At 46.1% G+C, this 13,079-nt stretch overlaps 1 protein-coding gene across 4 annotated transcripts in view; it reads right to left on the reverse strand.

Annotated features, from left to right (window-relative positions):
* The window catches only part of NUP155 (nucleoporin 155), an 86,438-nt gene that overhangs the window by 39,895 nt on the left and 33,464 nt on the right, over positions 1-13,079 (reverse strand). For all 4 annotated transcript variants that reach the window (XM_038743950.1, XM_038743949.1, XM_038743953.1 and 1 more), the window contains exons 14-16: positions 8,924-9,034; positions 5,874-5,968; positions 1,059-1,144 (exon numbers count right to left, since the gene is read on the reverse strand). In XM_038743950.1, coding sequence (XP_038599878.1) covers positions 1,059-1,144; positions 5,874-5,968; positions 8,924-9,034 — 292 coding nt within the window. The remainder of the gene's footprint in view (positions 1-1,058; positions 1,145-5,873; positions 5,969-8,923; positions 9,035-13,079) is intronic.

Here is a 13,079-nt window from a genome sequence, read left to right on the forward strand (position 1 = left end):
TAGAGACGGTCCCTACCCAACAGTGGGCTCACAGTCTGGAAGATCCCTCCGCTTGGCCAAACCTCGACCCTCTCCCCCATCAAACCCCTTCTGGGATGTCAACTTCCGCATGAAGCACTTTTTAAAAATGGTATTCGTTGAGCATTTACTATGTGCCGAGCACTGGGTAGATCCTTTTTCTCCCCCACTTCAGGTTGGACACAGTCCCTGCCCCACACGGGGCTCACGGTTTCTCGTCCCCATTTCACAGACGAGGCAACTGAAGCACAGAGAAGCTAAGCGGTTTGCCCAAGATGACCCGGCAGACAAGCGGCAGAACTGAGATTAGAACCCAGGTCCTCCTGACTCCCAAATATGTGCTCATACTGCTTCTCAAGTCAATCTAGTCAGAGTCCCTGTCCCCCATGGGGCTCACAAGTCTTATTAGCAGGGAGAATTGGTATTTAAACTCCATTATTCAGTTGAGGAAACTGTCCCTGTCCCACATGGGGCTCACAAGTCTTATCAGCAGGAATAATCGGTATTTAAGCTCCATTATTCAGTTGAGGAAACTGTCCCTGTCCCACATGGGGCTCACAAGTCTTATTAGCAGGAAGAATAACTATTTAAGCTCCATTATTCAGTTGAGGAAACTGAGGCACAGAGAAGTGACTCGCTCACGGTCACACAACAGAGCCGGAATTACAGCCCGGGTCCTCTGACGCCCAGGCCCGTGCTTTTTCCGCGAGGCCACACTGCTCCCCGACTTTTCTCATTTAATCCTTGCACCTGTCTCCACAAAGCCACCGCTTCATCGGCCTTTTATGCTATGATAACAGAAATATTAAGTGTTACAAAAGCAACGAGAATATCAATAAGGACAGCATCCAAAAAAGATGTCTGAATATTATCACTTGGGCCAACTGTGGGAACTCTGTACAAACCTGTACAAGACCAAAAAATAACATATATATAGACGTTAGTCATTTGGAAAAAAAAAACTCTTGTTAAATTGCAGTTATATATTTTTAAGGGCCGAACAGAATCAGAATGAATTGTATTTCAAGTTTCACACTCACCAGGATAAACTGGAGACCCCAAGATGGGTCCGACATTATTTGGAGGAAGAATTGATGGAAATCGCATCTGTGCCTCTCCACCATACCTATTTTCAAATTGACCAAAAAAGAAACCTGTTACCCGATCGTTCAGAACGTTTACTAGGCCGAAAGCCCCCAAAACTCAAAATGTCATCGTTCTCGATGTACGTTATGTGGTTCGTCTTATAACAGCAGCGTGGCTCAGTGGAAAGAGCCCGGGCTTTGGAGTCAGAGGTCACGGGTTCAAATCCCGGCTCCGCCACTTGTCTGCTGTGTGACTTTGGGCAAGTCACTTCACTTCTCTGGGCTTCAGTTACCTCATCTGTCAAATGGGGATTAAGACTGTGAGCCCCATGAGGCACAACCTGATCACCTTGTAACCTCTCCAGCGCTTAGAACAGTGCTCTGCACATAGTAAGTGCTTAATAAATGCCAACATTATTATTATTACTATTATTACCACAAGAGATTGTATATTTCAGAGAAGCAGTGTGGCTTAGTGGAAAGAGCCCGGGCTTGGGAGTCAGAGGTCATGGGTTCTAATCCCAGCTCCGCCACTTGTCAGCTGTGTGACTTTCGGCCAGTCACTTCACTTCTCTGTGCCTCAGTTCCCTCATCTGGAAAATGGGGATGAAGACTGTGAGCCCCCCGTGGGACAACGTGATCACCTTGTAACCACCCCAGCGCTTAGAACAGTGCTTTGCACATTGTAAGCGCCTAATAGATGCCATCATTATTTTACATTTAATAACTGTTACTAGTAAGATCAACCAATGGTATTTACTGAGCGCTTACTGTGAGGACAGCGCTATACAGAATGCTTGGTAAAGTATAATACAACAGCATTGGTAAACATGTTCCCCACCCATAAAGAGTACGAATGTTGGGAAAGTCTTTTTTTTTTTTTTTAATCACTAAAGGTTTGAGTTTCTTTTCTTAACTTTAAAGCAAAGTACTTGGTTGTTTTTCACTAAAAATAGCAGTAGTAGTAGTGGCATATACAAAGCGCTTCCTGTAAGCAGATCACTGAACTAAGCATCTGTGTGAATTAGACAAATAATTAGACATGGACTGTGTTCCTCGGGGGTTGGAGGTCTCCTCACACATCAAAAACATTTATTGAGAGCCCTGCAAAGTTTCTTTTTTTTAATTATTACTAATAATAATGATGGCATTTACTAAGCGCTTACTATGTGCAAAGCACTGTTCTAAGCGCTGACAGTGATAACAGTACTTGTTAAGCTACTACTATGTGCCAGGCACTGTTGGAAAGAGCCTGGGCTTTGGAGTCAGAGGTCATGGGTTTGAATAATAATAATAATAATAATAATAATAATAATGGTATTTGTTAAGTGCTTACTATGTGCAAAGCACTGTTCTAACCGCTGACAGTGATAACAGTACTTGTTAAGCTACTACTATGTGCCAGGCACTGCTGGAAAGAGCCCGGGCTTTGGAGTCAGAGGTCATGGGTTTGAATAATAATAATCATAATGATGGTATTTGTTAAGCACTTACTATGTGCAAAGCACTGTTCTAAGCGCTGATAGTGATAACAGTACTTGTTAAGCTACTACTATGTGCCAGGCACTGCTGGAAAGAGCCCGGGCTTGGGAGTCAGAGGTCATGGGTTTGAATAATAATAATAATAATACTAATAATAATGGTATTTGTTAAGCGCTTACTATGTGCAAAGCACTGTTCTAACCGCTGACAGTGATAACAGTACTTGTTAAGCTACTACTATGTGCCAGGCACTGTTGGAAAGAGCTTGGGCTTTGGAGTCAGAGGTCACGGGTTTGAATAATAATAATAATAATAATGATAATAATAACAATGATGGTATTTGTTAAGCGCTTACTATGTGCAAAGCACTGTTCTAAGCGCTGATAGTGATAACAGCACTTGTTAAGCTACTACTATGTGCCAGGCACCGCTGGAAAGAGCCCGGGCTTTGGAGTCAGAGGTCATGGGTTTGAATAATAATAATAATAATAATGATAACGATGGTATTTGTTAAGCGCTTACTATGTGCAAAGCACTGTTCTAAGCGCTGAATCCCGGCTCCGCCACACGTCTGCCGTGTGACCTTGGGCAAGTCACTTCACTTCTCTGGGCCTCAGTGCCCTCATCCGGAAAATGGGGATTAAGACGGTGAGCCCCAGGTGGGACAACCCGATTACCTCGTGTCTACCCCAGCGCTTGGAACAGTGCTTTGCACAGAGTGAGCGCTCAACAAGTGCCATTATTATTATTATTATTATTATTATTATTATTATTATTACTAAGCACTGGGGTCGATACAGGCAGATCAGGTTGGACACAGTCCCTGTCCCACCTGGGGCTCAGAGCCGCAATCCCCATTTTACAGGTGAGGGAACTGAGGCCCAGAGAAATGAAGTGACTTGCCCAAGTTCGCGCAGCAGGCAGGTGGCAGAGCGGGGATTAGAAGCCGGGTCCTTTTGACGCCGGGGCCCGTGTTCTAACCACTGGACAATGCGGCTTCCTACCGGAATCGGTCCCTGCAGGGATCCCCTTCCTCCTGCTATGGCTGTCTGAGCCTGCCTAAGGCTGCTCGGGATCTGCCCAAACGCCAACTCAATGTGGCTTCGGGCGCGGGGCCCATCATCATCATCAATCATGTTTATTGAGCGCTTACTATGTGCAGAGCACTGTACTGAGCACTTGGGAAGGACAAATTGGCAACATATAGAGACGGTCCCGACCCAACAGTGGGCTCACAGTCTAAAAGGGGGGAGACAGAGAACAGAACCAAACATACTAACAAAATAAAATAAACAGAATAGATATGTACAAGTAAAATAAATAGAGTAATAAATATGTACAAACATATATACATATAGAGAGCTCGGGAACCGCATTTGGGCGCTGGGGTCTGCTCCACAGACGGAGGGAAGCCTCTCTCGGCTCCGGTTTCCAGAAGAGAGGACTAAGGTAGGTCGAAGGTGGACGACTGACCGCTCGGTTCATCAGACGACTGGGCACCGGACCTCAGGGGCAGAGGGCACACCTGCCCTTCCTCAGACTGTGTCTAACCCAATTATCGTCTATCTACCCCAGTGCTTAGAAGAGTGCCTGGCACATAGTAAGGGCTTAATACCATCATTATTGTTATTATCCCCCGGGCCTGGAATGCCCTCCCTCTGCCCATCCGCCAAGCTAGCTCTCTTCCTCCCTTCAAGGCCCTACTGAGAGCTCACCTCCTCCAGGAGGCCTTCCCACACTGAGCCCCTTCTTTCCTCTCCCCCTCTTCCCCCTCTCACCTCCTTCCCTTCCCCACAGCACCTCTATATATGTATATATGTTTGTACATATTTATTACTCTATTTACTTGTACATATCCATTCTATTTATTTTATTTTGTTAGTATGTTTGGTTTTGTTCTCTGTCTCCCCCTTTTAGACTGAGCCCACTTACTCTATTTATTTTACTTGTACATAGCTATCCTATTTATTTTATTTTGTTGGTATGTTTGGTTCTGTTCTCTGTCTCCCCCTTTTAGACTGTGAGCCCACTGTTGGGTAGGGACCGTCTCTATGTGTTGCCAATTTGTACTTCCCAAGCGCTTAGTACAGTGCTCTGCACACAGTAAGCGCTCAATAAATACGATTGATGATGATGATGATAGGGACTGTCTCTATATGTTGCCAACTTGTACTTCCCAAGCGCTTAGTCCAGTGCTCTGCACACAGTAAGCGCTCAATAAATACGATTGATTGATTGATTGATTAACAACGTAATAATAATGTTGGTATTTGTTAAGCGCTTACTATGTGCCAGGCACTGTTCTAAGCGCCGGGGAGGATACAGGGTAATCAAGGTTGTCCCACGTGAGGCTCACGGTCTTCATCCCCATTTCACAGAGGAGGAAACTGAGGCACGGAGAAGTGAAGTGACTTGCCCAAAGTCACACAGCTGTCAAGGGGCGGAGCCGGGATAGAACCCATGTTAATACGTTTTGTTTTTGTTCTCTGTCCCCGCTTCTAGACTGTGAGCCCACTGTTGGGTAGGGACCGTCTCTAGATGTTGCCAACTTGTACTTCCCAAGTGCTTAGTACAGTGCTCTGCACACAGTAAGCGCTCAATAAATACGACTGATGATGATGATGATGTTGCCAACTTGTACTTCCCAAGCGCTTAGTACAGTGCTCTGCACACAGTAAGCGCTCAATACGATTGACTGATCGACTAATTGACCTCTGACTCCAAAGCTTGTGCTCTTTCCACTGAGCCACGCTGCTTCAGTACTCACAACCCTCCTTAGCACTTAGGCACATATTTCACACACTCCTCGACTTCCTCCTATCTGTCATTTATCATCATCAATAAAGGTGGGCTACCCTCCAATCGCTCACTCCGTCGGCGGTATTTACCGTATTTACACTGGTATTACGGTATTTAGACTGTGAGCCCACTGTTGGGTAGGGACCGTCTCTCTATGTTGCCAACTTGTCCTTCCCGAGCGCTTAGTGCAGTGCTCTGCACGCAGTAAGCGCTCAATAAATACGACTGACGATGATCCAGCGCTTAGAACGGTGCTTTGCACATAGTAAGCGCTTAACCAATACCAACATTATTATTATTATTATGATGATGAGCATCTGGGTGAACTCCACCGTCGTGTGCGGCGCTCCGATCTGGGCGCTTGGAAGAGTCAAAAAAAGAAGGGGAAACTTGGTTCCGCCCTCTTAGAGGTTTACGGCCCAACGGGGGAGATTGGAAGACAGGCTGAGACGGTTTCAAATCCCGCAGGCACGGCCGGGCGGACGTTACCTGAAGAACGCCCGGGTTGCCCAAGCGGAGACTTCTCTATCGCACGCAGCCGTAGAGCAGGCGAGGATGAGACAGGTGGCACACGCCTGGTCCTCCTGTAGGGAATAGTATTTTTCATTTTTCTGAAGATCTTTACACGCGCGTTAGCCTAGGACATTTATTTCTCGACAGCAAGACTTTTCTCATATCAACCGGATTTCCCCACTGTGTCTCGTTTTTTTTTTTTTAAATGGCATCTGTTAAGCGTTTAACTATGTGCCGGGCGCTGTGCTGAGCGCTGGGGTAGATACAAGCTAAACAGGCTGGATACCTGTTTTGTTCTCTGTCTCCCCCTTTTAGACTGTGAGCCCACTGTTGGGTAGGGACTGTCTCTATATGTTGCCAATTTGTACTTCCCAAGCGCTTAGTACAGTGCTCTGCACATAGTAAACGCTCAATAAATACGATTGATGAGGATGATGATGAGGATGATGATACCCAACTCTACCTCCCTCCCTCCTTCCCCTCCCCACAGCACCGGTATATACGTTTGTACAGATTTGTTGCTCTATTTTACTTGTACATATTTACTATTCTTTTGATTTTGTTCATGATGTGCATCTAGCTTTACTTCTATTTATTCTGATGACTTGACGCCTGTCCACGTGTTTTGTTTTGTTGTCTGTCTCCCCCTTCTAGACGGTGAGCCCACTGTTGGGTAGGAACCGTCTCTATGTGTTGCCGACTTGTACTTCCCAAGCGCTTAGTACAGTGCTCTGCACTTAGTAAGCGCTCAATAAATACGATTGATGATGATGATGATGATGATACCCAACTCTACTAACTCTACCTCCCTCCCTCCTTCCCCTCCCCACAGCACCGGTATATATGTTTGTACAGATTTATTACTCTATTTTACTTGTACATATTTACTATTCTTTTGATTTTGTTCATGATGTGCATCTAGCTTTACTTCTATTTATTCTGATGACTTGACGCCTGTCCACATGTTTTGTTTTGTTGTCCGTCTCCCCCTTCTAGACGGTGAGCCCGCTGTTGGGTAGGGACCGTCTCTATATGTTGCCGACTTGTCCTTCCCAAGCGCTTAGTACAGTGCTCTGCGCACAGTAAGCGCTCAATAAATACGACTGAATGAATGAATGAATACTAGCAGAGTCGACAATCCCACGATCTCAAGTCCATGCCCTTATTAACCTGGACTCTTCATCTCCTGTCCATTCTTCCTCCACAACATATCCAAGACCAGCCCCCTCCTTTCCAGCTAAATAATAATAACGGTATTTGTTAAGCGCTTACTATGTGCTAAGCACTGTTCTAAGCGCTGAATGCCCTCCATGGTTGGTCCGGACATTGGTTAATTGACATAGAATTGACAAAGCCTTGCTTGACTAGTTCATCCGCTTCCCACCGACCTTCTTACCTTCAGTCTATCCCTTCACCAATCCCAAATTGAATTTGCCGCTCCGATTATATTCCTAAAACACTGCTCTGCCTTCCCAGACTAAGCCCCCCCTTTCCTCATCTCCCACTCCCTCCTGCGTCACCCCGACTTGCTCTCTTTGCTCTTCCCAGCCCCCCAGCACTTATGTATACACCTGCAATTTTATTTTTTCTGTATTGATGTCTGTCTCCCCTCCTCTAGACTGTGAGCTTGTTATGGGCAGAGAACATCGCTGTTTATTGTTGCATTGTACTTTCCCAAGCGCTTAGTTCAGTGCTCTGCACACGGTAAGCGCTTAGTAAATACGATTTGAATGAATGAATGACTTTGTAGCCCCCAATCTCCATCAGCGCTTTGATGCCACCTAAGCACTTAAGTTCTCACAACTCTCCGTAGTACGTATGCACGTATTTTATATACTCTATTACTTCCTCCTGTCATTTATTATCATCAATAAAAACGACACTGACTGTGATATTTGATAAGACCATGCTAAGTCCCAAGTACTAGAAAAAGTGCTGGGGTAGAAAAAGATATTTAGGTAGAGAAGCAGCGTGGCTCAGTGGAAAGAGCCTGGGCTTTGGAGTCAGAGGTCATGGGTTCAAATCCCGGCTCCGCCAATTGTCGGCTGTGTGACTTTGGGCAAGCCACTTACCTTCTCTGTGACTCAGTTACCTCACCTGTAAAAACGGGGATGAAGACGGTGAGCCCCCCGTGGGACAACCTGATCACCATGTAACCTCCCCAGCGCTTAGAACAGTGCTTTGCACATAGTAAGCGCTTAATAAATGCCATTATTATTATTATTATAGGAGACAGGCCCTGTCCCACATGGGGCTGAGGGTCTAAGTAGGAGGGAGAACAGGTATCGAATCCCCATTTTAAAGACGAGGAAACTGAGGCCCAGAGAAATTAAGTGACTTGCCCATGGTCATATAAAAGGTATAGAATTAGAACATTATTAGAACCGATGTTTTCGGACTCCCGGACTTTCGAATAGGCACATTGCTTCTCGCTATATTACTTCTGCCTTTCCAGCTGGATTTTAGCTCGAGGGCAAGGATCAGGACTAGTTTCATTGTACCGGAGTGCGAACTGCACACAGTAGGCTCAATAAATACTACCGATTAACTGATAGTGAAAGCTTAGAAACAGCCATTCCCCCCAATTGCTGACACCTGTAGCTTTCACTTGGGATTTTATTCCTCTCGTCTTCCTTGATTCCATTTTTCACATCATGCATACTAAGTTTTCCAAGGAAAACTTGTGTGATCTGTGCCTAGTTTGAAAGGTAGGTGAGGAAACTAGATTCTCTATGCGATATATGGAAATGGTGTTTGCTTTAATCGTTTTCCTACGCTACACTCTGCACAATCTCATCCTAAGAAATCGCGCTGGCAAAAACAGACTCTCTTGGGTCAAAATTCGAGAGTGATGAGTGAATAAGGAGCTAAAATGACAAAGTATGAGCCAGTAAGTTCCTAGGACCAAGAATATTACAGAATTACTGCCTATTTTATCCAGTAAATTACTAGGACCAAGATTATTACTGCCTATTTTATCAGACCCATTAGTGGACAAGATTTAAATCTAGGTTAAAAATACTGACCTGGTGCAATTTGAAGAATCTTTCAATCTCCTCTCCGTCTCCACTTACGTTACTAACGAGGAGGTGTCTCAGTTGATCTACAGGTCTGAGTTTATGAAACATAAGACTCCCCTGGAGAAAAATGAAGTAATAGAGTTTTGAAGTGGGGGTATAGCTACATTCGCAAATTGTACATTAAACGCGTCCTTTAGGGTAGTCTAATTCAGGAACAGGCATGAATGAATTTACAGAGTAGCAAAAGACGTAATATGAACGCACGATTATATACATAGGAGCTGAGGAGGAGGAGGAAGTGAGTAAAAAATGTACTAGAGGTGGGGATAGGCTAATATGGCTCGGAAATCTGGAACAATCGGGGAAGGGATGTCGGAGGAGGTGGGATTTCTGGGGGGTTTTAAATACGGGGAGGGCTGTGGCCTGTCAGATATTGGGGGCGGAGAGGGGAAGAGTAGAGAGCAAAGGAAATGTAGAAGGTTCACTTGGGCAGAATGAAGAGGGGGGACTGACTCGTGGGTGAAGAAAGCCGATCTATCAATGTGGGCAGAGTCGGAGAACAGTCTTTGAATTTCATTCATTCATTCAATCGTATTTATTGAGCGCTTACTGTGTGCAGAGCACTGTACTAAGCGCTTGGGAAGTCCAAGTTGGCAACATACAGAGATGGTCCCTACCCAACAGTGGGCTCACAGTCTAGAAGGGGGAGACAGAGAACAAAACAAAACATATTAACAAAATAAAATAAATAGAATAAATATGTACAAATAAAATAGAGTAATAAATACGTACAAACATATATACATATATACAGGTGATGTGGGGAGGGGAAGGAGGTAAGGCAGGGGGATGGGGAGGAGGGGGAGAGGAAGGAGGGGGCTCAGCGTGGGAAGGCCTCCTGGAGGAGGTGAGCTCTCAGTAGGGCTTTGAAGGGAGGAAGAGAGCGAGCTTGGCGGATGGGCGGAGGGAGGGCATTCCAGGCCCAGGGGATGACGTGGGCCGGGGGTCGACGGTGGGACAGGCGAGAACGAGGTATGGTGAGGAGATTAGCGGCAGCCTTGAAGCCGAATGTCTGGATTTTATGCTAGGAGACAACTTTGCGAAGCAGCACTTCAGGAAGATGAGCCACATGGTACCGTGTACCAAATTTTGTAAGGCGGACAGGGAGGAGGCAGAGACAAGTGAGGGCGGCGATTCAACAGTCTTGCTGAGATCCAATCAGAGCCTGTACCAACGTGTGTGAGGCCATGGGTTTCCAATTCAAAATTATTTTTTTTTTAAGTTCAGCACTCAGTCAGAAGCAAGTACACTCAGTTCTCCCATAACACACGGTTTTTCCCTATACGTTTTGGCTAGAATAGTGTTTAGGAGAATTAAGGAAGGTTAATACAACAACATTAATTGTGGTATTTATTAAGCACTTACTAAGTGGCTCAGTGGAAAGAGCCCGGGCTTTGGACTCAGAGGTCATGGGTTCAAATCCCAGCTCAGCCAATTGTCAGCTGTGTGACTTCACTTCTCTGGGCCTCAGTTACCTCATCTGGAAAATGGGGGTGAAGACTGTGAGCCCCCTGTGGGACAACCTTATCACCTTGTAACCTCCCCAGTGCTTAGAACAGTGCTTTGCACATACTAAGCGCTTAAGAAATGCCATTATTATTATTATTATTACTGTGCCAGGCGCTGTCCTAGGTGCGGTGGTGAACACAAGCAAATGGGGTTGGACCCAGTCCCAGGTCCCCGGGGAGCTCAGTTTCAATCCCCATTTTGCAGATGAGGTAACTGAGGCTCAGAGAAGTAAAGTGACTTGTCCAATTATTATTATTATTATGCCAGGCACTGTCCTAGGTGTGGGGATGAATACAAGCAAATTGGGTTGGACCCAGTCCCAGGTCCACGTGGAGCTCAGTTTCAATCCCCAGTTTGCAGATGAGGTGACTGAGGCTCAGAGAAGTAAAGTGACTTGTCCAAGGTCACACAGCACTTAAGTGGCAGAGCCAGGATTAGACCTCGTGACCTTCTGAATCCTAGGCCCATGCGCTATCCAATGTGCCATGCCGTTTGGGCAGGACGTGCAGCATCGACTGCTCTAGACTGTGAGCCCGCTGTTGGGTAGGGACCGTCTCTATATGTTGCCGACTTGGACTTCCCAAGCGCCTAGTCCAGTGCTCTGCACACAGTAAGCGCTCAATAAATACGATTGAATGACTGATTGATCGACGGAAGTCTGTCCGCACCCAGCTCTTCCCCAACTCGCTGTCTTCGTAACCCCCTAACATCCTAACTATACTTCGCTCTAGACTCCCCCACCTCCTCACCGGGTTCCCCTGGTTTGGAGATTCCTCACTCCCCTAGGGTTGGGGGACGTCCTCCCTCTGGCCTGGGTAGGGACTGTCTCTATATGTTGCCAATTTGTACTTCCCAAGCGCTTAGTACAGTGCTCTGCACATAGTAAGTGCTCAATAAATACGATTGATGATGATCATGATGCTGGGGAGGAGGAGAGGAAAAAGGGGCTTTGAAGTCAGGGAGAGTGGCAGTCTGGTGTATATGGAGGGGGAAGGAGCTACAGATCAAAGGAAGAACATGGGGAATCAATCAATCAATCGTCAGTGGCGAGATAGACAAGATTGGGACCCGGCGAGCAAGCTGACGCTAGGGGAGGGAAGTGTGCAGTCTGGGCTGCAGTAGATCAGTGAGCTATGGTCGGAGTAGGCAAGCTGATTGAGTGCTTTAAAACCAAGGAGTCACCAAAACTGCCCTCTCAGAGGTCACCGATGACCTCCTTCTTGCCAAATCCAACGGCTTCTACTCTATCCTAATCCTCCCCGACCTCTCATCTGCCTTTGACACTGTGGACCACCCCCTTCTCCTCAACCCGCTATCCAACCTTGGCTTCACAGACTCCGTCCTCTCCTGGTTCTCCTCTTATCTCTCTGGCCGTTCATTCTTAGTCTCCTTTGCAGGCTCCTCCTCCCCCTCCCATCCCCTTATATGTCCCAAGCGCTTAGTACAGTGCTCTGCACACAGTAAGCGCTCAATAAATATGATGGATTGAATGAATGAATCTCTCCACATTCACACCCCACCCTCAATCTCATCCCCTCCCGCAAGCCTTCCCCAATTGTTTTCCCAACACTCCGAGTCATAACAGCCCTTCGGCAAGTGACTTAAATTATGTGAACCTTCCTCAGTACCCAAGTATGAGTACACTCAATTATTTAGCATTTATTCGATCGGATTTATTAATCACTTACTGTCTGCAAAGCACTGAACTAAGCACTTAGAACAGTACTCTGCACATAGTAAGCACTTAATAATTGCCATCATCATCATCATCACTTGGGAGAGCACAATATAACCGTAAACAGACCTGTTCCCTGCCCACAACAAGCTTACGGTCCAGAGACGAGCTTTTTCTAGTTGGAAGCGTTTTTATATCTGTAAGAGCGTAAACTCCTTATGGCCAGGGGACATATATTTTTATTCTGTACCCCTCAAATACCTAATTCGGTGCCCAGAATCAAGTGGGGCTCCATGGATGCTACTGCAGGGTTGAGCAGGTGAGTACTACAGCACAGGTTTTACTCACCACAAGGACTGGTGAAAACACAACTTGTAAATTACAGGAGAGCTGGGGGTTCTGACACTGTCAACTTCAGGGATAAACCACACACGGCAAGGCATGAACCGTTGTTTAATAATAATAATAATAATAATGATGATGATGATGATGGTACTTGTTACGCGCTATGTGCAAAGCACTGTTCTAAGCCCTGGGGGATACAAGGTGCTGAGATTGTCTCACGTGGGGCTCACAGTTTTAATCCCCATTTTACAGATGAGGTCACTGAGGCACAGAGAAGCTAAGTGGCTTGCCCACGGTCACACAGCTGACAAGGGGCGGAGCCGGGATTCGAACCCATGACCTCTGGCTCCCAAGCCCGGGCTCTTTCCACTGAGCCACGCAATACTCATTTTCCCTACTGTACTTGCTCACAGAAAATACTGATCACAACCAGTGTCCTTTTTAAATACAAAGGCCGGTGAAGACTCGCCTTTGCTCTTTCTCGATTTCAAATGCATTCTGGTGGTGAAATATCAATGTTCTGAGAGGCGCACTTAGTAACTTTTTGGGTCGCTTTCCATTTATGTGCTACTT

The sequence above is a fragment of the Tachyglossus aculeatus genome, chromosome 3, assembly GCF_015852505.1.
Source record: "Tachyglossus aculeatus isolate mTacAcu1 chromosome 3, mTacAcu1.pri, whole genome shotgun sequence".
Taxonomy (NCBI): Eukaryota; Metazoa; Chordata; class Mammalia; order Monotremata; family Tachyglossidae; genus Tachyglossus; species Tachyglossus aculeatus.